Source organism: Asterias amurensis, chromosome 9 (assembly GCF_032118995.1).
Source record: "Asterias amurensis chromosome 9, ASM3211899v1".
NCBI lineage: Eukaryota > Metazoa > Echinodermata > Asteroidea > Forcipulatida > Asteriidae > Asterias > Asterias amurensis.
Genome location: NC_092656.1, coordinates 1,727,928 through 1,755,181, shown reverse-complemented (window position 1 = coordinate 1,755,181; position 27,254 = coordinate 1,727,928). Strand labels below are relative to the sequence as shown.

Below are 27,254 nucleotides of genomic sequence, written 5' to 3'. Positions count from 1 at the left end.
AATCAATCAATTTATTAATCAGTTATTTAAAGAAGTTTAACAATATATAAAACAACAAAAGCTTGACAACCATTTTCTTTTTATATGTTCGCGTCCAAACCGAAATAAACCCCTTCATACCCAAGACAGACCCGTAACCACTCGCCGAAATCGATCACTCCCCTAAAAAAATGAAACTGTTTGTCCTTTTTCACAACCAGGACCCATCTAATAAGCAGGAAACCAGGAAAAAATACATTTCACTTGATACTTTGGCTGGCAACCCTGTTCTGGTAGGCATTATTTGTTTTTGCTTAGCTATTTGTTTTGTTTAAGAAGCTCCCTGAAATTTGACCCTGGCATTGAAGATGATCGCGCACTTAATACTTCCTTATGGATCATATTCCCTTTAGAGGACACAAATCAAACAAGATCTCTGAAAAAAGGAAATACATACAGTAGAAGACAAAACACGCCACAAAGTGGCTTTGAAAACATCCAAGGTTCATTGATTTAAAAAGTTGAGCTCATTCAGCCATGAATTCATGGACATCTTTCATTTTTCAACAACTCTTAGGAAACATGTCATATAATTATTTATTAATTAGTTGTGTTGTTAAAATATTTTACCTTACGATGTTATGACGAACTGTTGGGGGGGGGGGGACACTTACTTTTGTTGATGTGTTTAGATTGAACAATTATCTTTATTGTTCCATCAAGTTACAACCGAACTTCATTTATCCGTCCACATGTATTTTCATGACGATACTTCAGATGTACACTGAAATCTGTCGATAGTCGGTTTCGGTCGACGTGTCTTTCATTGGCGGCAGTTATGTTTAACAAAATATTAATTAACATTTGTCATTTGTTATTTTGTTTTTGTTTTTATGTCATGATATGTACAACCAGTAGGGAAGACGGCCATAGATTCCGACCCAAACGGCATTTTGAATCCGTTCTGGTGCAAAACAAGTAAAGACATAAACCTATCCATCCATAGCAAAAAGAGGAGCAGGTGATTCAGGGAACATGCATTCAGTAATACAAGGGATATGTGTAGCCGACAAAAGTTACTTATTTACAAACAGTTTGCTGTCCAAAAACCAACCAGAGTAAAGTATTGGGAACAAAGGGTGTATTTTTAGACCATAAAGGTGGGCAGGTACTGAAGCTTTGTTTTTCTTTTATTTATTATTATTATTATTATTAGTATTATTATTATATTTTTTTTTAAAGTACGTTGAATGCATTTGATGAAATAGTTGTTGCAACGAAAGGTTAATATGCAGTTTGCTGTGTGTAATAAGTTAGTCTTTAAGTGTCACTAAAACCTCCTTTGTTTTATCAATATACTAATCCTTAAACCCTCTCCAAACGCAACATACATTATATCTGACTTCAGTATTAAAGGAGGCCTAACAACCTAGTTGGAGGCAATAACTCTTAATCCATATACTGTCATCTCATACAGAAGCCATATCGTTAGTATTCATAACAAGGATTGAGTACACTATAAACGATCTCAGGTGCAGTTAGTGTCTCGAAAACTCCTCATCAAGGGTCAACTGAAGAACATATTATAGCCTTCAACTACGTGAGAAAAATCGAAAGTTAATTACATTACCAAGAAGGAGGTGTTCGTCGTTGTTATCTATCACCTTAACCGCACACGCAGTCATTGTTAAATGAGGATGTTGCGGTACCACCAACTGGAATAATCTCTAGTTTTAGTGTAATGTGGTTCAAAAGGGACAGGATCGACTCATCGTTTCGGATTGTTTTTGTTTAGACAACATACTCTGTCCGTCGTCGGGGATACCAAGGTGGCGTTTCTGGTGAATTACTGTACAATCTCCACATATCGGGATGTACACATGCAGGTGACTGAGCAGCAATGATTTACATAAAGTGGAGCCCCCGATCATAACAGTTGGTGTGTCGCGAATATCATGTCGTAGTTTGTTCTGTTCTGCTACTAGAGAGTGCCTTGAGCTGTGACGTGTGAATGCGGAATACAAATTGAAAAGCGGGAAATTTTAAGTATTGTGTGGTAGTGGTATCATTGCATGTGGGGTGGCTTTTAACTCAGGCGTGTAAGTCTGGCAGGGCAAACGATCAGGCGACCAGTAATGTACTTACTCTCTTCTAGTGCAGCCTTAACGAGTGAAGATAAACGCATTTCCAGACACACCAGGGCTAACCCCATTTATCTTTGCAATGAGAGTTTATTTGGGTCGTTTATGTGTGTTGGTAGTTTTTGTAACAAAACACTGAACCTGCATATCTACGTCCCATCCGAAGGACGAACATAAGGTGCAGTGTATTGCTTAATGACATAGTGTCAAGACCAGACTCGAATCCACTTTGCTGTCTAGATTCATCAGAGCTTGAGTTTGCTGCTCTAACCGCTCCGTCTTCCACGACACCCCACTTCATGTTAACATTTTATGTCGTCTTCCTTTTTTAAATAACAAAGACATCAAACAGAAAACGAAAACAAGAAAGAAGTATAAACAATACAACCAAGATTCAAAACAAAACACAACTTGGAGATACCGCAATAGATGAACACCCTTGGCCACCAAACCACAATAAACCCCAAAAGTGGCAAGGAATATATACCTGCCAAAACACTGGCAAATAAGTATTCCCATAACACAGTTGTATCCCGTGTGAATAATATTCACGATTTAAGAGTCTGTAACGAGTATCGTAGATATATTATATCTACGATACTCGTTACAAATTACTAAATCGTACGCTGTATACTGCTGCCCATCCCTCGTCGTCTTTGTAATTCTTAACTTATCAATTAAACGTGGCTCTAAGTTAAGAAAGACACGTTTTGTAAACAATTGTTCCCCTGTTTGAACCGACGCATAACCCCTTTTAGTGATATCATATTCGTGGCTTTGTCCAATGTCGCCGGCTTAGCGCTACGAGGTTATCAATTGAAATGTCATATTTGTTATGATCATTGTAATTAAAGGGAAGTTATATAATTTGGTATTCACTCGAAAAATACTGGCGATACAAAGTCATTGGTTAGAAGCATAACAATATATTCAAATGGAAAAACAGCAACAGAAACTGTGGAAAAACATTTCGAAGTAACGTGATCATGTCAAAAGATATGCCTTAAAAGTTTAATCTAATTGTAATTGTAGTTCCTGCGGTCACATTGACTGAGAATTGTTGGCAATACCTGAAAAACGCAAGCATTTAAAAACCCACACAAACTGCACTAATGAACTTTTAATTTTGAGCTCACGATTTGCAAGTCAAGAATGGAAGGCTTCATTTAGTTCTGTCCTCCGTTTTCTGAAGGAAACAGGCGTATCTCATGCTGACATTTGTCTGTTTTGTTTCCCCCTGCAAGGACGTAACAATACAGTTAGCCTGTCACTCAATGTTACGTTAAAGACCCCGCCCCCCTGAACAATGTTGTGTTCACCGTGGAATTGTTGGGCTGCATTGGTTGTAATTTGATTGATGCTGCTCGCCTATTTCAATTTCGTAAATTTTGTATATCTCTTTGATCTCCAATATTACCCTTTTGACATAATTTTGGGGCTGATTTAGTCTGCGCGTGAATTAAGTTGTATTTGTTTGTCAGAAACTTGTCCACTTAGACTGATTGTTACATTCGGAGGAACTCTGAAGGGTACTTTCGAAGACCAAGTTCTCCCGATTTAATTGTACTGCTAATGATTGAAGTTAGTAAGGGGCACACAAGTTCATTTACACACTAAAAACAACTGCAAATATAAAGCAATACCGTCCCTTGTATGTGTGTACGCACCAAAACATTCAACACGACCCGATACAGCTGGTTGTACGTAATGCTTGTTATAGACTGAACAATCGAGCAATAAGGTATGTATACAAAACTGAAATGAACGTTATGGGGCACGTCTATTTCCCCGAGGGACTTTGAGTGACCAGAAGATTAACCCATTTCCCGAGGCTGAAGGCTCAGCGGAATATGTCCCTCTTCTGGTCAGTCCAAGGCCGAGGTGTGGGGGTGCTCTAGTGACCAAAATCCAGTTCATGAATGTTTTATAACAGACCTCGGTCCAAAATATTAAATCAATAAAGAATAATGTGTTTTAGCCGCTGTAGTCAAACCAAAAGTTTCTTGCAAAAATTCGGAAACTCTTTTCGGCGAAATACGCGCGATCGATGTCGTGACGCACGTTTAGTTCACGATGACGTAAATATCTTGCAATAGCCGTTAATAGTTAACCGCATCACCTAACCATGTTACAGCCAACGGGGATACAAAACTTTCAATAGTTTTATGACCCCGTCTGGCCCGGTTTCACGTATTAGCCCGACTTATTTGCAAAACGGATCCTACACCAACTTCGGTAAACTTGGAAATAGACTTATGTTAGATAAACCTGCCCAATAGTATTAAACATTATCCTAAAAAAAGAGAAAACATGTGAATGCCACTGCGCATTAATCCAGGCCTTTCGTTGAGAAAGAAATGTCACAATTGTAGATTTTAACTTCATGCAAAAGGCAGAATGTACATATACCCAAAGGCGCCCTTAACTAAACCACACAGTGCCAATCCCGTATGAAAAAAATTACCTATTCTCTTGTGCCAACCAAACTGTCTTAAAATTAAACCTTTACGGATTGATCTATGCAGTGCCGTTTTTCACTAACAGCATTGATTCGGTTTGTTAATCAACCGTCCCTAAGCTAGCTGGCCAAAATGTCCAAGCCAATTTCCCTTCATCCCCAGACAAATAATATGCACCGAAATAATCCACTAAGTTAAAATCGTCTATAGGCTTGTCTGGTCGCGCGGGCAGGATTTTACGAATGGTTGCACTGTTTTTCTTTGCAGTTATTTTACTTCACACAATTAAATACTCTTCGGGTTAACGCAATCAGCTCTATGCGTTTATTGGCTACTCTAGCGCGAAAATTGGCAATGATGTTAACTGCTTTATAAGCGCGTGCTTGGATTTCCACTCGAGAAGGTTGGAGTGCGAGATCACCTGTTCGGGCCATTCGGTCATTTTCTCTTCGAAAAGTCCAAGAGAGTTCGAGTGCTTGGTGATAACCACGACATTATTAAGAATAACATGATTGAAAGACATAGCATCTTTTTAAAAACTCGGGAATCATTTCCAGACAGAAATACATTTCCAAACAATTGAGACTGCATGTAAACCAATGAAGACTATGAGTGGGTAAAAATAAATTAATAACAATTCTACCTCTGCAGATTGTCAATTGCTAACATCAAACTAGTGGGTCACGATTTTAAGTTCAAGTTTTGGGCGACACTTAGGTCAGGCTACATTAAGGGATCGGGCTACATGGGGGGGGGGGGGGGGGGCACATAAATACGGGCAGTCTAAATCTTCTTCAAACACATACAGCCCAATGGACAGGCATGGTTTTCAATCTCAAATTGATCATCTTTTTAAATGCATTTACTGCGTTTATGCGTTTATTTCACCTATTTCTTGGAAAGTTAGTTGGCTTGTGGATGTTATCTGAACACCGAAAATAGAGGATAAGAAGAACGTTTACAAGAAATAATTTGCAGCAGTTGTTTGATTATGAATGATTATAGGTAAGTACTGAATATTAAACAAAGTTGACTATTGTAAGCATTTGCATTGCCATGCTTCCGTTGTTCGGTGAGTATAACAATACAATGTGAAAACATGTCAGGGCAGTCACGTGTCCCCACACAACCATTATAACAAGTTATGGCTATTCTATTGGGAATTAGGATAATTTGATCGTTAACCCGACGAAGTACTCTTTGATCATAAATGATGATGTATGTGCTGTCATTATTATGAGTCTGTAATTGTATACGTATTTGAGTTGGATGTGGTTCTTCGCCAGCGTTCACCGCACTTATGGGAGGTATGCACAAGTAGTACACTAATTCCTATATAATGACCGCCATTAAAGTCAGATACGAAACCAGGTATAACCTATAAATCGTGGGTTGTAGCAATGATAGCGAGTTGTATTGTTGTTGTTTGTTGTTTTGGTTGCTGTTTGTTTTGTTTTTGGGGGTTGGGTATATGTTTGATTGTTTGTTTGTTCCCCGTTTTTTTCAGCCACATCCGACAGCGCAAGCGCCAATAACAGGGTGACTAAAATCATTAAATTACTTAAAATAGAACAAAGGAATTATTTAAACAGACAAAACAGGAATCGGCGAAATTCAATCAAACCTCTAAGTGATGCTAAACGTATGATAAATAATTTCTAGCCATCTGTTTGTATAATATTGTTATAATTTGTTTTCTTATTTTGTCTTGTGTTTTATATTACAATTAATTGTTTGTAAAGCGTGTCGATCATTTTCAAAAGCGCGCTATATAAATGTTGAATGATAATAGTCGACCAGCTTAAAAAAAAAAAAAAGGGTCACTGAAAATTGGCGACTGCAAGCCGAAGTTAACTCATCAAGTCGCAAGCAGCTTGCAATCACAGACTACTGTGATTTGTTCTGGGTCCGAGTAACGAACAACATAAGCTTGTATAGCCGACTTAATTCCTGTAATCCCCTTTTCATTTCCTAGTTTTTAGACTTGGCATTACCAATTTAATCAAACCTCTGGGTGATGCTAAACGTACAAGAATCATTTCCAGCCATCTGTTTCCCCAAAAGAAACGCTTCTAGATTACTGATACGTGTGAACTCGTAGTGCTTCGCCTAGGGTTAGATCGTGCGGTACCCGTGTATCTGGAACGCTTCGTGCTTATTTACGAAATAGGTGATCAAAACCTGAAGAGGACACCCTCTACACCTGAACAAAGGTAAGGGCTTTCACCTCATTAGGGATAGGCTGGTGCCTCGGTGTATTCCCTCAAAGTTCAACGTGAAAAATTGTACTTATCCGTACGGGGGAACCGTTCTTTAACGCTTGAGTTTAGTTATCAAGCATCTCAACGTCATTTACACGAACTTAAGCACGTCCGTACTAGAGCTACATCCCTGGACTGACGAAGCAGCCTGGTGATAATATGAGGGTACGTCAGGCTTAGAGCAATTGTCGTTGGTTGATTGTCATTAGCAAAATGCCATGGCAACAAGTACCCTTGCGTACAGATGAGTTGCTGAGCTGTATGTCAGCCTCCTGGGGCCGGCTCTGACCTACTAATCGAAGCGAAGACATCACAAAGATAAACGGATGTATGTGGCCATCCAAGGAGTAACCCAGGTTTGCGATCTTGAAAACATGAACATGAAACCTTCTCACTGGGCTAGATTTTCATTCAATTCATATACAAGTAAAAACATTACGCATATCCATAAAGACTTATTTCGTATCAATTGAATCTTGTTAACTTGAGTACAAGGATGGGTAAACAAAATATTTAATAACAGGAAACCTTTCACAGAGGATTAATGCCAGCCTGGGGAAAACTCTCAACTTTAATCGGTTTTATTTAAATAACACCCTCAAGGTTGTCCTTGAAACTCAGGCAACATTACCTTTTACGGTTTCGATAAATAAATAATTCATGTGTTACGATAATCGAGGTAAAGTTTGTTCTTATTTACGACAATAACTCGGATTCGGTACAGTACTTTTATAATATTTCCTGAGAATTAAAACAGTGAGTAGAGTACGATGTGCGAAAAGTCCAGTCTCATTTTTTAACCCAAAGGAAATTTTTGTCAAAAAGAAGAAACCTCTCCTCTGGAAGGAAATTGAATTTAGCTTTCCCTATTGCACAAATTCAACTTCAAAATGTCATTGGACAATAAGTAAAATCTGCCTCACTCTGCTCAATCATTGTAAATTGACTTCAAAGGCGAGGAATTGAGATTGAAGGTCTTTGTGATTTACTGTTCATTGGGTTGGATAGTTAGTTTATATGCAGGCAGGAAGGCAAGCATGAGCTGAAAAGTTAAAGAAAACGAATGGATTTGATTTTATAAACAAACACGAAACAAAACAGGACCGCAATATCAGCCTCCGTCGCTCCGAACCGTGAAAGCAATTGCCGGGGGATATCTACCGGGATCACTTCTCAGTGACCGCCCTTAGCGGAGAACAAGTTGAGAGAGCTTAAATTTAAATCCACTTTGATACTGGACTAAATCACATTATTTCCTCTGTGAATTGAAGTTGCAAAGTGTCACCTCTCGCAAAAAGAGAAACAGGGGAGAAATCCACAATATATTTATATAAATGTTGGCTTGACAAGCAGTTGTTGTTGTCCCAAAACTAATTCCGACAATATTCCTATATTGCTTGAAGTACTGAAGGGTTGAAAGTATCCAAAAATAGAATGACAGTTTAATCTGGCCTGTCTAACGCGGAAATAACCTGCCTATGGTCACAAGTGGAGGCCATTTACCGCGTTTCGTCTTGCGGATACAATAAGGTAAAACTCACAGGTAGATATTAATTTGGTTTCTGGAGAAATAAAATTGAAAAAATGCAAATTGCCTGCTGTTATAATAGGCAAATTTCCACCGGGGAAAATTTTTCCGATAAATGTGCCAAAGGTGTTGGATATTGTTTAAAGGGAATGTACGTTTGGTAAAGGCAATACAAAGCTTTCGAAAGTGTAAAGCATTTCGAGAATCATATTACGCCGAAGTATGCGGCTACTGTAAAAGCATATTATTAGTTTGTGTCCCCAAACTAAAAAAAAACATATTTTAGTTTGTGTCCCCCAAAACTCGAACCTGCGAATTGTTACGTCAGTAACAAACTAAGGAGTTTTAAAGGAACACGTTGCCTTGGATCAGACGAGTTGGCCTTTGAAAAGCGTTTTTAACCTATTGTTATAAAATTAGTATGGTTAGAAAGATGTTTTAAAAGCAGATTACAATGATCCACACCAGGTATTACTCGAAATTGCACGGTTTTCCTTTTACGTATTGAACTAACACGGCCGGCTAATTATGGGAGTCAAAAACTTGACTCCCATAAATGGCCGACCGTGTTATAACGAGGTAAAAGGAGAACCACGCAATTTTGAGTGGTGCTTGTGTGGATCTTTATATTCTAATTTTAAAACATCTTTATAACCTTATGCATTTTATAACAAACGGTTAAAAACGCTTTTCAAAGACCAACTCGACTGATCCAGGGCAACGTGTTCCTTTAACTCAAATTAAGGAGTTTTGTATCATTATTGGTTTTAATACGAAACGATGAAAAATTGGAGCAAATAACACGACTTACACACGTGATGCGGATTGTATATCATTATCTTATTATAGTACTTTTTGAAATCTGTGTTTACTTTTAATTATTCTAAATGCAGGTACTTCAAACAAGAATCATCGGATTATCGTCGGTATTTTATTGATGATCGATGAGGGAGCTATAACATGCTAGTAAAATTACGCCAATCTTAGCTTGTAGAACGACATGTAGCCAACGTGTTTCATTGGTCGACTCGATCTCAAATCAAGTTTATTAAGTTCATCCTCATGTGCCTCTTTACAGTTAGTTACATGTTATCACGTTAAGACGGGCACGAGTCTGATAAAAACACCATGTAAACGCAGTTCGATGTTCCAAATACAAAGAAAAGGCCTGGGGAAAAGAAATAAATGGTTCAAACATGTAAATTTGTTATGGATACTTAGATGGCAGGTTTTTTATTTTGAAGTATGTGTTAGCCTCAGAAATTGGGTTATTTATTCCTGATTAAAGGACAAATAAACTGTTTTGTTGGAATACACATGGCAACGATTGGTTCAATCTCTCTCTTCCTCCATGGTTCAACAAACATGCGTGCAATGAAACGATTTCAAAACGGGCAGAATAAAAAGCAAGCCGGCACTTTCCAGGATAATAAACAAATAAAAATAAGATTGATTAAACGTGATAAAGGTTAGGTTTTAACAGAGCAGAAATAATTGATAATGAACATAAAGTGCAAATAATACCACCTTAACTCTTGTGGACTGAACATTCAGCCACAAAAGCATAATCAGGAGTCCCCTTTCAATTTCTGGAAACTGTCGTTAGTTTTCGTTTTACAACTTGCAATAGTTGTTTAAAGCCATTGGACCCTTTCGGTACAGAAAAAAACAAAAAAGTTCACAGATTTACAAATAACATACAGGGTTTACAGAAGGTAGTGGTGAAATACTTCTTTTGAAATATTATTCCATGAAATGCTTTACTTTTTGAGAAAACAGTAAAACAATATCAATTCTCGTTAACGAGGATTACGGATTTATTTTTTCACATGTCATGACACGGCGAAACGCGCGGATACAAGGGTGGGTTTTCCCGTTATTTTCTCCCGACTCCGATGACCGATTAAGCCCAAATTTTCACAGGTTTGTTATTTGATATAGAAGTTGTGATACACGAAGTGTGGGCCTTGGAAAATACTGTTTACCGAAAGGGTCCAATGGCTTTAAAAGTGCTTAAACAATAGTAATAACAATAACAACTAGCATATTTAAAACGCTTTGGATAACTGACTTGTTGTTGTTTATTAAAGTAAATTCCCACCTACACAAATTACTTGTTAATGTTAAGGTTAAGATAGTATAGTGTTTTATACTCATCCCTTTAAATAGGTTGGAAACCACCGTGAGGGAAACGTCATGTATCACGACTAAGATCTGCTAGATATTGTAGGGCATTGGAAAATCTCTCCCGGTAATACTGACATTTAATGCCCAGGTAAGCTGGCAATGCATCTTTGTGAAGCTGGATAGCGTAATATAAAGAATATCTTACAGTCACATTGGAGAACTTGCAATAACACTTCAGATGATGATTTGATTGTGTTGCTGTCAATAAAAAGGCGTGCGCAAGGAAAGAGACTTTTACTCGTGTTGACGTGCAGCAATCTCTAAATTGGTGTTATAAAACTGTCCTCATAATTATTCAAACTGTATTTGTACAAACAACTAGTACACACTTATTTTTTTCACGAAATACGAATCGCGCTGGTCACATTTCACGTTCGCTCCAGAGTGACGTCTGAAACTGTTGTCACTCCAGTACCATTGTTCTGTATGTTGTTCTGTATGTTGTTATTATAACGAACCTCGTCTCTATTCATCAGTGATTATCTTAAACTTGTATGATTAATTTGATACGTGCATTATTTTTTGTATTGTCCTTATGCATAGTGCAAACAAAATTTTTTGAGTTAGGACATGCATTTTGGAAATGCAATCTACCGCCCTCTATTGACCCTCTGATTGGTTAATAAATGGATCTTGTTTGACAATTTATGTCAATATACAAAAAGGGGAACGCATTATGTTCTCGAGACGTCGGAGTTTACGGTCAATTAATGTCATCGCAATTGCCGTCAAATGTAAATCTGTTTAGTTATAAAATGCCGCTAAAAATACACCTGCTGGGGGTAAGTAAATCCCGCAAATTGACCAAAAAAAAAAAAAAAAAAAAAAAAAACGAGAGACAACTACTTCCCTCTCCAACAGGTAAAGGTCACTTAAAACTTGCTGCAAGCTGCGGAAGCAAGTCAAACTCTGGTCTGCAGCGTAGGACGCAGACATGTTATAAATACAAGGCACAGTTCACTTTCTCCTGTCTTTCTTCGAGCCCGGGGCGGACTTTATTTCCTGCGTGTCCGTGCCCCCAAGACATGGTCGAGACAAACGAGGAGAACCTGGAGAGCTTGTGAATGACCTGCCCATATGGGAAGCAGAGCTCGACGGGTATACCGCGAGGGGCGACTGCCCTTCAACGTGACTGTTGATGAGGGCAATGACGTTCCCGGACATCAAAACGGCATTTCATACACCAGTCTGGTATTTTGTTAAAGCCGAGGATATAAATGCTCGGATTTAGGTTGCCAATTATTTTTGTGTTTGACGGCGATGGCATATCAATCACTGGGACTTCAATATCTCATGTGTAATATGAGTAACCGATTTATTGTTATTCTGACCGTGTTGATGTAAGACAGGCCGAGAGGTGTCGGTTACATGGAAGTTGTAAATGGGTCAATTGTTTGGGGTCTCCTTCTCTTTCTTGTGACTGGTTTCAAGATGTGCTTGAAACAAAAAATAGCGCATGTTAGGGGAAAATGCTTTTCCGGTATAGTTTTGTTTGAACGGGATGAAATGTGGATGTCGTACCCGTAACACAGAGCTGAGCCTAGCCTACTGGTGGTGCCCCAAAACAGTTAAAACAGTGTATCAAATCCGCCAACACTTCTTGTGAGTTTGAATTGATGTTGCCTTTTTTAAAACAACTGAATGTCGAATATTGGTGAAACAAATGTGTGTGCGGGTGTGTGTGTGTGTGTGTTTAATGATTTGGGGTTGGTTAATGAACCAAAATGACCTTAAAAAAAGGCAAGGTGCCGCCGCGATTCAATGAAATGTTGAAATGAACAAAACAAGGTTCACTGCAATCTGCGCTGAAAGTAACTTATTCGACCCACTCTCTGCTAATGACAGTTCCAAGGCCGGTAAAGTGTCGATCTCAAACCTCATTGCGCACGGATACTGATGTCTTTGACGGAACCTCTGCCCTGGTAAGGCATAGCTCTCTAGGGAGACACCGGGTCTCCGTAGGAAATCACCCCGAAATTGCCCCAGGAAATGATGTTTTATCTTCTCTATACTTTCTCCTCTAACTGACAAGAAACGGGAGATGCTGGCCGAGCCTCGAATGTACTCGTCGAGGGTATTCACAGGGTTATTTTATCTGAGACAAATGCTATTTGCTGTCTAACGTAGCAGGTATTCACCGTCCCTGAGTGGGCTGCTTGCGTCCGTTAATTTACCTTGGAGTATACTTCATCATTCTACTTTGTTTGTATAGAGTAAACTTTGCGTAACATCAGACATAATCTTGCAGCATTATGAACTAACTGCTGCATGAGAGGGTGAAGCCCCTCCCGTTTATCCAAGACATGATGGGAAACAAAACAAATTTACCATTCGATACAAATCAAATAGCAGTCTTAATAACTTCACTACATTGACGTGGTCCTTGATGAACGAGTTCAAGCAGATTATTTAGATTAAACAACCATTACTCTGTACAAATTGTGATTTATTTGCAAACCACTGTTTAAGAATAACATTGATTGCTGCAGTGCATACACTGGTCCCCGGAAGTAAAGCTTGATAATCTTGTGTGCATCCTTGATGATGATATTCATATAATTATACTACGTTGCCGTTGTGCAAACGTTATTTGACGTTGGATTGGAAATGTGGGTCAACAAAGCCATTTTTCTTCTTTTTTTGCATATGACGTATTTTACACTGGCTTACCGTTGGAAGCTCAAAGCTAATTTGACAGCGGCCCGATCACAAATTTATTTAGCATTAAAATACTTCATATATATATTTGCGAGAACGAACAAATGTTTGCTCTGTGTTTACCATTATGAATGAAATGTGTAATGATTAAGCTAAGTATAACTTTTCAAACTTAAAATATATGTTGCTTATGTTTTGCCGATTTGTTCATATTTCTACCAAGATATTTAGTCTTCAAAGAAAACCTTATGATATGTTAAAAGACTCATAATCACCTCAATACGCGCATATTGTAACTGGTACAGCTGTTTGAGTGAATTGCATTTCTGATGCATAATGAATTACATAATTGCTCAAAAATATTCTTAACTATAATCTGCGCCATCGTTTTAATTAGTACCTACAAATTAATTGTCTTGTTATTGAGCATTAACGAAAAAGCAGCTACAATCAGAAAACACAAATTGTGAAAAAGTTCTGGTGGTTATAAGTCACCAAAGATTCGAAACCCGGTAATGGTTTGTGTCCTAGAGCAAGACACTTAAAGGAACACGTTGCCTTGGATCGGACGAGTTGGTCAAAACAAAAGCGTTTGTAACCGTTTTTTATAAAATGCATATGGGTAGAAAGATGTTGTAAAAGTAGAATACAATGATCCACACAAGTTTGCCTCGAAATTGCGTGGTTTTCCTTCTACTGTGCGAACTAACACGGTCGGCCATTTATGGGAGTCAAAATTTTGACCCCCATAAATGGCCGACGTGTTAGTCGACGAGGTAAACGGAAAACCACGCAATTTCGAAGCATGTTTGTGTGGATCAATGTATTCTACTTTTACAACATCTTTCTACCCATATGCATTTTATAAAAAACGGTTACAAACGCTTTTCAAAGACCAACTCGACCGATCCAAGGCAACGTGTTCCTTTAACTATACAAGTCTATATTCACCCAATGGTGAAATAAATGTGAACCAGTGAGGGCAGAGATGGTTCTAGTGATTGAAATAGCTTAGTGCGCTATAAAGCTGACAGCACAGAGAGAGATGTGTACTCCCAAGAGAGCCGAGTTGGTTTAGGAAATTGATAAATGAATTGGCCCAGTGACCTGAGGTAATAATGTACGAGGGCCATGAGCGTCACTGATGAGTACAGAATTTGAGCGCCATAATACAAGTAGCCACTTTTAACAAACGAACCTTGAACAATACATGTGTGTATATGCTGGTCAGAGCGGTGAACTTAATAAAAGGCAGTGACTTTGAATTGATGATATTGCTCATGCCCCTAACTTTACCGTACAGTGGGCATACATAAAAAGGGCTATTTCATTAGCTTAATTGTTAAAAAAGAAGCATAAATTGAAAAACTTGAAAATAAATGTCGTCTCAGGAGAAGAAAACTTATTTCCGTGTGATTATTTTACTAATTATTCACATCAAATGTGACAGGACCTTTAACCCTACAGATAATTCCCGATCACTTTTGTGAGAAATAACTGTTCCGAACTACCGTGAAACCTGTCAGGCGTTGCAACATGGCGTGCATCTTTAGCTTCATACCGGGGACTTCAAATGGCCGCGTGTTAAACGCTAATGCTATTAGTTGTTTGTTCGAGTCGTTTATAGCCGCTCGCAACAACATGCATTTGAATACGGAATGGTAACTCAAGATCGTTAACAATATTTATGAGTTCAAACAAAGCATCGAAACTCGAACCGAGGTCATACCCGGGAACCAAGACATTAGATGGAAAATCGGTGGTAAATACAACAGCGCACAAAAGTAACCATCCATACCGCTTAATCGATACGTTGGGAACGTTATCCGCTTTAGACGAGCTTATGCGTATGTATTCGTGATCAACAATATGACACTCCTTTTCGCCTGAAAACCCGCCATAAGATCCGTAACTGGATAAGCTCAGTATGCATATTACAACACTTCAGATATACCAGCCCCGGATGAAGAATGGGATTGCCCTGTAGTATGGTATTCAACAACAGAAAAGCCGAAGTGGATCCGACTCCGTGAATGCAAATAGTCTGCCTTGTATGTAAATCTGTATTTCCACCCCTACTGTGCCGCCTGATATCCATAAAGCATACCATATGCTTTTATTGAGTTATCAAATTTTCAAGACGACCCTTGCGGTGACCTATAAGAGTATTGCCCACCCTTATATTCCGAACATACGGGGAGGTGTGCGAATTGAAAAGATAAGTCCAACGTAGCTCGACGAGCAGCATCAACATCTAGACTTTTACTGAGACAGAACAGTCCAATGAAATTCCAAACAGTGCATTTTGTCAGACCTTGCGCTAGTCGGTAAAATGATATTCTAACTCCCGCCTCCCTTTCTCTATTTTCCCCATTTCTTTATTTCTTGAAAGAGCGGTTGCTACGGAGGTTTACTGACGCAATTGGCTTAGAAGAGTTTGTCATCAACACACTTATTTACCCGAAAGTCGTCATTAACTACAAAACCCAACCAAGGGAAAAACAGGTTCATCCGAAACGAAAACAACTGGCTTGACTTGGGAGCTGTGCATCATGACGAAGAAAGCTTGACACACAACTTTGAGCTTATCTCTATTTCCATGAAAAACGGACAAATCCTAAAAACGAGGAACTTATTAAACCTTGTTCAGAGATACTTCAAACCTGAAATGCGAGATATCTAAAAAGGTCAGTGAATCCGGATGCCTGGTCATAAACAAGAAAGATAATATATATTACCCTTGAGTGACATCTTACTAATTGAGTGCTCCAGGCGATTAGCTCTAGTTTGCTTTTCTTGAAAGGCCAACGTTGCATACATTTTGAACCAAAACAGTTCTCGACGAAATACTTGATACAAAACTGTAAAACCTTCACCTGAAAACTGATAAATCCATAAAGATAACGCTTATTGTACTGTATTTGGTTGATGGTTTGACGTTGCAGCTTCGAGCTGCTACCCCATGAAAAAAAAGGGAACGATGAGCACAACTTAAATACGATGGAACAATATCGACGTTGTTTTTATTAGAAATAATACAGGATTCAATTTAAAACAATTTGAAACAATTTAACTGCACGGGGTATGTATTGTATCACATGTCAATGTATAAAGCACTAAGAAAGTAAGCACGATTTGTGGAGATCACAATACGTGCATACAAGGCATCGTTTTTAAACACACAAGGTTTTCACTGTTATTGAAAAATATATTGTCCTTAAAGCCATACACTTTCGGAGCAGAAAACAAAACAAAGTTCACAGATTTACAAATAACTTTCAGGGTTTACAAAAGGTAATGGTAAAAGACTTCTCTTGAGATATTATTCCATGAAATGGTTTACTTTTTGAAAAAAAAATTAAAACAATATTATCAATTCTCGATAGCGAGAATTACGGATTTATTTTAAACCCATGTGATGACACGGCGAAACGTGCGGAAACAAGGGTGGGTTTTCCCGTTAATTTCTCCCGACCTCGATGACCGATTGAGCCTAAATTTTCACAGGTTTGTTATTTGGTATAGAAGTTGTGTTTACCGAAAGTGTATAATGGCTTTAAAAGTATAGAACAAGTGAATGCCAACAGAATAAGTGCAATTTACAGCCGGGTGTGAATGTATGTGTGTAATACACATCCACTATGATGTGCTATTGTCATGATGGTGTGGGGTCGCATAATTGGTAAAATTTTCAGACATAGTCGTTACGGTTTATTTGCCACGACACGCACGTTTGAATATGCAACAAGTTGAGTCTCGGGCGTCGAGATATGAAGTGTGTTTGAACAATGTTATGAAATGGTAAATGTCTGACAAAATGAGACTGGATTTACCACTAAGTTCTATCGAACGTACTACTCTACGGAATCGACAAGTTAGAAACGGTATTTATGTTTGGTTTTGCATGGTGAAGAGAAACATATAGTAGTAACGTTGCAATATTTTTTTTTGTCGGGGAGAGTTGGCTCTGAAAAGAGCCGCAGCGGCTCTGGTCTCGATGTTTCGAACAGTATACACTCTGCTCGTCTTCGGGGGAATTGCTTATTCAGAAAACGTTGATTGTGTGTGCTGCTTCAGGACTTTGGGAACCAACAGAATCGTGGATTACGAATACGGTATATGAAGGTGTACTTCTTATTAAAATTTAAATTACCAATTGGTAATTTGTTCAGCTATGCATTTGGGGACAAAAGGGAAATGATCGGCCAACGACTTTAGAGTGACTAAGATGTTAATCTACGTCCCCCACGGACCAGTCTAACATTAATAGCAATTAGATCCACGTGAAATTGAATTTTATCTGGAATACCACCCTTTCCTCTAAATCAAATTTGGAGCAGTAAATCGCAGAGAAAAAAAAGTTTCCCACTTTTTTGAATAAATAACACATTCCCATCCGGTCCTCTTGCTAAACCAAATCAGCAGCTTTACTTTCTGGAGTCTACCCGTTTATACCCTGGGTAATATATTGGGTCTTGGAGGGTGGTTTACCGCCGGGGAAACGATCCAGGGATCCCGTATTCTAGACTTGACACAGGAGGGTTGCGCGGACTATTAGAGAACTAGCAGGTTTTCAATATTTACATTCGTGATTATTTTAAGCGAGACTAATATAGTTAGCGCTGGCTGGAAAATCAATTACTTGAGCGCTGTTTGTAGGTCAATTCAATTACATTATTTGAGCAAGACTTCTTTAACAAACGGATTTGAACGAACATGCTTCTCAGTATAATTGCTATAGGTGTTGTTATCTTGGAGACTGCGTGAATGTGGTTTAAAATGCAAACGTCGTATCCAGCAAAATGGGTCAGTGCACTTCACTGTGTGTTTATTACAACTTCGAGATGTTGTTGTCTGGATTGTTGCCCGTATACGGTTGTTGTCATAGTTAACACAAACAGTTCCTATGCACAAAATATGCTAATCTAGATACGCCACTTCAGAAAAGGCAAAGTACTGGAGATAAATGTGATTTGGTGCAATCTTGAAAAACGTTACGCGTCGAGTCCTGAATTTGGTGAACATGTTTACAACAACAAATGTTTACAACAACAACATGTAAAAAATGTATAAGCAATGCATTTAAAATTTAAAAAATACTGATATTTTGTACTAATATGGGTTTAAATGTATATGTTGTATAATTTTTGTATGTACTTTTCGTTTCAAATATTGATACAGATATTGTTATTTATAATATTTTATGGTGGGAGATTTCCGTTCTTGTTTTGTCGGTGGGGGGGGGGGGGCAGCTCCTCCACATTGTGATTTGCAGACAGTTTGAAAATAGATTCGTAGAATACTGTGACGTCAACACTGCACGGAATTGAGTCGAAATTATGGGACACTAATATGAAATTAATTTCACTTCATCAGTTGACTTCATTTCATTTAAATTCATTTATTCTGGTCGTGCGGCCATGGACTCTCGGAAAAGGTGGAAAACACAATCAATCACTGCGATAGCAAATAACCCAATTTAGAGAATAAAGAAATTAAGTTTTAGTTTTAGATGTGGGAGAAAAACCCCAGACAAATATTCAAGGAAAACCCATGCAGTCAAAGGGACTGGTAGGCCAATCCACATAATAGCGTCCCGGTGTGATTCGAACTGGACCACACTTCCATGAAAAAAACAACCTACTAAAAAAGATGAACAAAAGCAAGTACGGACGAGGTAAACTGTTTTGCCGTCATACAACGGGATGACTAGGTAAAACGAGGCCGAAATAGGACATCTCACCACATCCATTCATAAATAAGGCATAGGTCTTGTCTTTAAATCATTGGTTTTTGTTTTGAATTTTGTTTTTTTTTGGGGACGCCTTCTTATATTCAATTGAAGGGCTGCGATGTCTTATGGTGGAAGGCGTGAACAGATACCACTACACCCAAGTACCCAAACCACACCGATTATGCAATTAGTATTTCAATTACGTTTTAATAGATTTAAATGCATTCCTTTTATTGGTGATGTAAGAATGCAAAACATTAACATTAATATTAATCCGTAAAAAAATCATGTCCTGAAAGATGGGAAAAACTATAAATAAAAAGTAAACTTGAGGGTACAACCATGGGCATGTGAGAATAGCCGATTTGGTTAGTAAACCGTTCGACTAGAGCCCGTTCAAGTGCCTGCAACTCATACTGACATTTCCAGACGTTGTTTCAACTATGATATTTCGAATGTTATTACAAGCAGGTCTTGATACTCTCATAAGTCAAGCGAACAGTGTTTTAGCATGTTCCTAAAGACACCGGACACTATTGATTATTGTCAAAGACCAGTCTTCTCACTTCGTATAACTCAACATATGCAAAGAATAACAAACCTGTTAAAATTTGAGCTTAATTGGTCGTCTAGGTAGTGAGATAATAACGAAAGAAAAAACACCCTTGTCATACGAAGTTGTGTGCTTTCAGATGCATGATTTCGGGACCTCAAAACAAAACTATGGGGTCTAGAAATCAAATTCGTTGAAATTTACCTCTTTCTCGAAAACTACGTTACTTCAGAAGGAGCCGTTTCTTTAAATGTTGTATACTATCAACAGCTCTTCACTACTCGCTACCAAGTAAGTTTTTCTGCTAAAAAAATATTTTGAGTAATTTCCAACAGTGTCCAGTGCCTTTAAGGTGACAGTTTGAACATTAAGGAACACCGGGTGCATTAGCGACAGCAATCGAACTCTGTCGCGTGACACTCTTAGACAGGCAAGCCGACATGTCGAAGTTTTAGAGACGGTTCGATTTACCAATGGTGGAATGATTCCACAATCAATATTATACGTCAACTGGATTTGCAAGCTAATTGTATGCATAGAAGTAACATGCTTTTGGATTCTTCTTTGGTAACTTCTTTTGGATTCGATATAGTGTCCGGTGCTGTTATAATATACAAGATAATTTGCCCGATTGATTCTGAGTAGCTATAGGAACGATGTAATTGCAGTACAAACACACAATGCAATGCGTGGTTTGTATATTATGTGTATGCCTCTTCATGGAGTGTTGAGCCCACTTCTATAACTCAATGTTCTACAAGATTATGCCATTACAGGTAAACGGTTTATAATCAAAATAATCTTTATTGTCCTTGGAAATATGCGTAGGCTTCAAGTAGGTAGCTCTTTCGCAATACGTCAACACAAGATTGCCAAGCCAGTGATATTGAATGACATTCATTGAGTAGTTTTGAATTCATACCGCACCACAGTAAGCGCGTGGTTAACGCGACTTTATTTCATTTACTTGTTCCCATATGACCTGATATCGATTGCTCTCCATTAATAATCCGTCTATAACATCAATATATTAGTGACTTGGTCAAATATTACGACAAGAGTGGGTATCATTTTCGACCGCCTATACGTTACTCTAGTATAGGACCGTGGTGGCAAAATCCGAATAACGCATGATTTTGGTGTTGCATCTAAATGTCACACTATTACACACACTTCAAGTGCGTGTGCAACCCTGCAGAAACAATGGTCAAAACACCCACCCACCAATGTCAGTTTTAATCTTCTTTTAGTTTGATGAACCAGCAGACGAGCAAACGAAAGAGTCAGTTATTTGATATATATATTGAGGTCCCAGAGGATCCGCCCACACCTATGCAGGGATTTTGTCACGCAGGTGATCACATATACAAACGGTGCTGGACGATTGTACTTTTGTGTATTTGATGCACCTATGTGATTTCTGGTAGAATGGCAACTCCGGTGCAAAGACGAAACATACCACGTCAACGGTTGACGGTGTTTGTGGATGTGACGTTTTTGTGGTTTGTTTGTTTAAGTTGATGTGGTTGCTACGTTTTTTTTTGTCTTTTTTTTAAGTACTTAAGTTGTTATTATTTAACGATTTGAGGTTAAATAAAGACAATCAATACTAAAGTGGGCTCGAACCAACGACCTCCGGCTTAACGTGCCGGTGCTCTACCATTAATTGAGCAATCTAGCCTTATGTTTGTGTTTTCCCTATTTTGTAATCATATGTTTGATTTGTGTATAGATTATTTGTCTCATCATATAGTCACCCAATTATTATTATTTTTTTTTTCATGGGTAGGAATGCACTTCAGTAATTATGAGGGCCTTTGGAATTCGCAGTAGATATTAGTATTCATGAACAACGGTACGTTCACAATGAAGATAATTAACTTTACCAATAATAGAGAGTTGACCTTTATGTGTTGCTTCGAAAAAGGCTCTTGGTTCATCAAGGGAAGCAGTATTAAGTGTTGTGATATACTCGCCAGAATAATCAACTCACGACTTGTATTACGTTGTTACGCTGCCAATACTGTATTTTTGCCTCGTTGTATTTCATTTTTTCATTGTTTTTTATTTATTTTTTATTTTTTTTACTTTTATTTTTTGTATTCTGTAGACTAAGGTCTTAAATTGTGCTACCAATACATCTTCTTTCATTTTTTATTTAAAATTAATGTTATTGGTAATTATGTTATTGCTGTTGTTGCTGTTTTTACTATTAAGTTGTCGTGAACTGTTAATTGTGCTCCACACATACGCTCAATTGACATGTTTTATTTTATTTTTTATTTATTTTTTATTTTACATTTTTGTTGCTATGTTTATTATTATGTTATGTTATTTGTATATATATATATTATTAATATATCGTTTTTGTATATAATAATAGACGGGGTAATATCTGCAAAAAATCTTAATAATTGTTTAATTAATGAAATCAAATTTTTGTAATAACTAGAATGTCAGTCATTGCACTTTTCTTATATCATCTCTGGCGCATTATATTGTTCGCAATGATTTTACGCTGCCAACTCGAAATGCAATAATTAACCTTAACAATTCGTGTAGTGATATTTCCCGGGATTGAAAATAAAAGCCAACTGAGCTTCTTTCAGCTAAATTAAAACGTTCCTTTTAATTACAGATGATAAACCACTTTCCATATCTGTCCTCACGTTAATTGTTTAAAAGCGCACATTAAATATATGAAGAATAAAACATAACAGCAACATTAAATCATGACGCCGTGTGATATATAATCTAATGTCACCCACTCATTATAATATTATTTCCATCGTCTATTCCGCGAATAATTCAATCTGTTGTGTACTGGAAATACTGCTTTTCAATAAAATTGAAATACAATATCACCGGGATCACTGAGTACTTGCTTATTCACGTGCCATCTAGCGCACTCTGGCTTTACGATCGAAGCCACTTTTATGCCAATACAATAGAAATAAGTCCCGTATACGCCTGGCCAACAATCCGCTAAAGAAGCTACTCTTCGGAAGTGGGTGTAACTGATAGTTTCAACGTGAACCAGTCCTTTGAAATCATCTGCACTTTTTTTTCCGAAAAACACCTCCGCCCTGATATTTTGTAACAGATCAAAATACGGGGTGGGGATGTTTTCAGCGTCACGCTTTGGATCGCTCTGGAGGGAAATGCCTTTTTGAGCCAAATATTCCAACTGAATCGTGACGGGAAAGTCAATAACACAAGATGTACGTACTTGATAACACAATAATTCGTCATCTAAAGTATATTTTGGAAATCGTATTATAGCGTTGACGACATATCCAGGGTTAAGTAGCTGCCTTAGATAAGCCGATAGATGATGAACCTCATTAGTGTGACCGTCATACATACATCAAGTATGATAATCGTGGTGTTTTGTACTGTTGTAAGCACTCTTGAGCAACAGTGAAACCTGTTTTTGCTGGATGGCCGGATCGCGTGGTGCCCAGCCCATGGTTAAACGCCCGGCTGGTTGAAAGGCACTGGACACTATTGTTGATAAACTCAAACTAACTGTTAGCAAAAAAATAAAATAAAAATAAATACTTCGTAACAAGCAATGGGAAGTTGTTGTTAGCATAATACACTGCGAGAAACGACTCTCTCTCTCTCTGAAGTAACTAGATTTTGAGAGTGAGGTTATTTTTTAAACAATATTAAAAGACTGCAGTCCTGAAGCCTTAATTATGCATCTGAAAGCTCACACATTTATGCAACAAGGGTATTTTTCTGTCATTTTTCTCTCAAAATTGTGTTACTTATTATTTTATGCAAAATCTATGCCTGGGTACATCGGGTAAGAATACTGGTCTTTGACAATCACAAAAGTCTAAAGATTTGTAAAAAAAAAATAAAAAATAAATAAAATAAATAAAATGTGTCCAGTACATTTAATACAATCTATGATTGATTGTCAATATTCACTGCAGTGTTTTAAAAGGCAAGTCATGTACCATTTATAATAACCGTCTCATGAGGGAGCTCTTTCATGTTATAGCACAAAGGGAAGAATACTTCCAACAATATTCCCTGGCTAACCATTACCATATCGACCCTTATTTTGCAGCATCGGAATGGCCGGCGCAAAGACGTTCAACTTGATTTCTGAATAAGTATTTGCCTCTATCTGCCGCTCTTTCCAGTCAGTGGCACTACACAATATCGGTGTGAGTGACGTTGTATGCAAAGACAGGGTATATCACCCCACAGTGCCCCCAAAGCTGAATTCAAATCAAGAAAAAAATTCACATTTTGGATAATGTGCAGTAGCTAATTTGATCTTTACTTTGTGTTTGTTTCGCCTACTTTGACTTGTTGATAATACACGCGCAGTTTCCGCCTTTCCCCCCATTTCCCAGATATTGAATTTTATTTTCTGAACACGCACACAGTATTGGTTGATGAAATAATCTGGCGACCATGCAAGGCTAGGGTGACATGGGAAATCAATGTTGTAACCAGCCTCCTGCATCTGTGGGACTTTCTAGTTTCCTCTGCTTTGGCTTTATACGCTTCGGGCTAGAATGGAAAAAACGGAACCAACAGGTCAGGCCCAACCACTGGTTAGTTACTTGGAGAATATTACTGCAGATGTTTTAGCATGTGGCGCAGCATTCACCAAACACACCCAGTGGACTTATAATTCCTTCTCAATGATGTAAATCAAGTAAAGCATTTGCGCACCAAAACGTATTACCGTGGTCTCCCATGAACGTTGATTTAATAACAAATGCAGGGATTAAACCCATCCTACGGTAATAAATTGGTCAATTATATAATTAAGATGGTCTTGTCAAAAACAAAGATGGTGATGCTCCCGTAGCTTGAATCGTCTTGAACCCGGTCAAGATACTGCACATTACGTTTCTACAATCATTGTTGTCGCACTGCGTTAATATTGGGAATATTAAGACCGTTTTGAATTAGCAACAACAAGTTGCTTTAGTTTTTGTCGATTCATGAATGAATTTCGGTGTCATTTCACCATACTGGTGTCATGGCTCTTTTTTTATTTTTTTTTTTTTTTTTTTTTTCTTTTTACAAATGCGGGTGTGTAATGGAGTTTGCCGACATGAAGCACACGAAATGAGGCATGCATGCTTACAGGACAATGTGATGAACATTGTAACGACATAAGTACCGATAACTACAAGACTGCTATAAGCATAGGCAGACACAAGCATTATTATTGAAAACATAAACGACACATACTTAAAAAGCGTCCATATCCATGTGTTGATATCATGTTGCATTCTGTGCAGCAAATCAACCTCTCTTAACGACCAGAACGCAGCACATTAAACGTTAAGCCCGGTCCATACTTCTAGCGAATATGATACGAATGTTGACGTCACAACCCCGTTTTTGCTGCGAAAGTGTCCCAGGAATTCAGCACATTTCAATTGTTGCGAATTGGTGACGTCAACATTCGTATCGCATTCGCATCCACATGAAGTATGAACCGGTTTTATTCATGGTGAATGAGACGAGGGGGAAGGCCTGAAGCCGAAACCGAACAAGCGTCTCAAAAATTCACTTCATAAGTTGCAAGTGGGAGTCTTGTTTGTCACTAATACTGCCATCAGTCAAATCCAAATGATGTCATATTTACTACCTTGAAGAGATCCGGAACAAAACATAAAATTAAAAACAAAGGGTTTCACTAAGGGAATTATAAAGACAAGGATGCTCAACATGTTTTATAAATTCAATGGGAGGTTCTTAACTACAGCGACCAAGGAAATAACAAAACAAGTACCCACTGGGATGCAACACATTGAATGGGTAAACCCGTACGTGCACAATCTGTAGCGTACGTATTTTATTATCATGCAACGACTAGAAACCAAGAACGGAAAAGGTTTGTTGCGGGGTTCACCCGAGGGGGAGAAAAAAATACTGTTATCTCTAGAATTCGATCGTCCTCCGAACGCTCCATCGATTTTGCTAATGCAGAGTTCAGTTTGACCATGATTTATATACATACAATGGAGAACGTTGATAGTTCTTGACTTAGTTTCTCTTTCACTTTGACCGGGGATTATTAAGACACAAAATAAAGGTCGAGATGCTTAGGTATGTAAGCCTAACCTTAATACAAAATATTGAAACTCTTTTACAAGAACTAAGGATGCGTTATTCCTTATCAGACACATCTTCCGCAAATCCGATTTGATGCGCCTTCCAAAAGAAACACACACTTTTGAGTAAGTTGATATTGTTTCCTTTCTGTTTCTTTCCTCGACCTTTTTTTATTATCTCCATCAGTTCGTCAAATTGCTGTCCGGGTACTTGTGGATGGCATGTCATAATAATAGTAGTTATTATAGCGCGCACATTCGTCACTCAGTTACGCCCGGGGCGCTTTAAAACACAGCATTTTCCTGCAAGGTTAGGACTACGTATGAATATGATGCGAACTGTATCAGACCTACGCAATATGATGTCGATCGAACTAGGAACACCGGGCGAACCCATTCGCATTTTAACAAGCACACCGGGTTATTTTACGGTTAACACACGGGACCAATGGCTTGACGTCCCATTCGAAGGATTTGTTGGTTTACGTGTCTTGCTTTAATACACAGGTGTCACGACAGGGACTCGAACCCGCACTCTGCTGATCAGAAACGCTGGAGTTGGAACCGGTGATTTTAACCACTCAACAGAGACACGCTATTTGTAGGATAGACACAATTGAGTGCATTTATTTGAAAGACAACACTAACGGAAAGACAGTGTTAAAGAGAAAAATCCCTCCGCTCTGCCCCATTTAAACAATGTTAGTTTGAAATTAAAAGAGTTACACGATACAATTTAAAAGCTTTGATGTGGTTAATTCATGGTATTTCAAACAACGTTCTGCTGACAAAGCAAGCAACGTTTCTTAGTCTTAGATATACAGATCATCTTATAATGTGTAATAGGCGTAACTCTATGGCTGAAAGGGGATCCTTTAAGAAACAGAATGCAAGGGAAAGTACAAATGTGGCCCCTAAATTGTTATCATAACTTCTTTGCATGCTGAAAACAAAATACAACGGTAAGTACAGCTTTAAATGAATACAAATGATAAACCATTATTTCCCCCTTTAATTGCTATCCTAATTTCGTTGCAAACTGAAACCAATTTGAAAGCAAATGAGCATTTCCTCCATTGGTAATCATTGCAAATCACACACTTCAGTATGGTGGCAAACCTTTCATTACCATCAAACTCCTTATTTCCCTAATGAAATGTAAATCGGTGTTCTCAAATTTCAAATTGTGCTTGTCATCTTCTAAATAGGCTAGATCAAGATAAGTACTTCATCGCCCGAACAAAACATGCTGAGTGGATAGTCAAAGTAAAATCAAGAATCAATAGTGCCAAACAAGGAAAGGTAAAGGACCATATGTTCTTAAAGAAATGCATTTTCTTCAAGTAACTCGATAAATTAGTGTCACTCAATGTAAATTTCAATCACAGTTTACGTTGAGTCTATAATTTGCGCACATAAATCCCTTTGCCCTAGATAAAGAAATGACCTACCAATCCAGACTGCCACGTTGACTATGATGGCTCTAGTTGTCGTTCTAGTTTTTCTTGATTTGACAGCGTGAACGATAAGGAGATACCTGTCTATTGACATCGCTGTCAGGGTGCAACATGTTGCCTGGACCGCTACCTGTTACAAAATGAAAAAGCAATAATCAAAAGACGGACATTGACTTGACATTCATCACGGTTTGGTTTTAAG

The 27,254-nt window shown here is 38.1% G+C and overlaps 1 protein-coding gene across 3 annotated transcripts in view; it reads right to left on the bottom strand.

Annotated features, from left to right (window-relative positions):
- Positions 1-27,254, bottom strand: part of LOC139941480 (G-protein coupled receptor 54-like) — a 112,140-nt gene that overhangs the window by 9,403 nt on the left and 75,483 nt on the right. For all 3 annotated transcript variants that reach the window (XM_071938005.1, XM_071938007.1, XM_071938006.1), the window contains one exon: positions 27,047-27,182. In XM_071938005.1, coding sequence (XP_071794106.1) covers positions 27,047-27,182 — 136 coding nt within the window. The remainder of the gene's footprint in view (positions 1-27,046; positions 27,183-27,254) is intronic.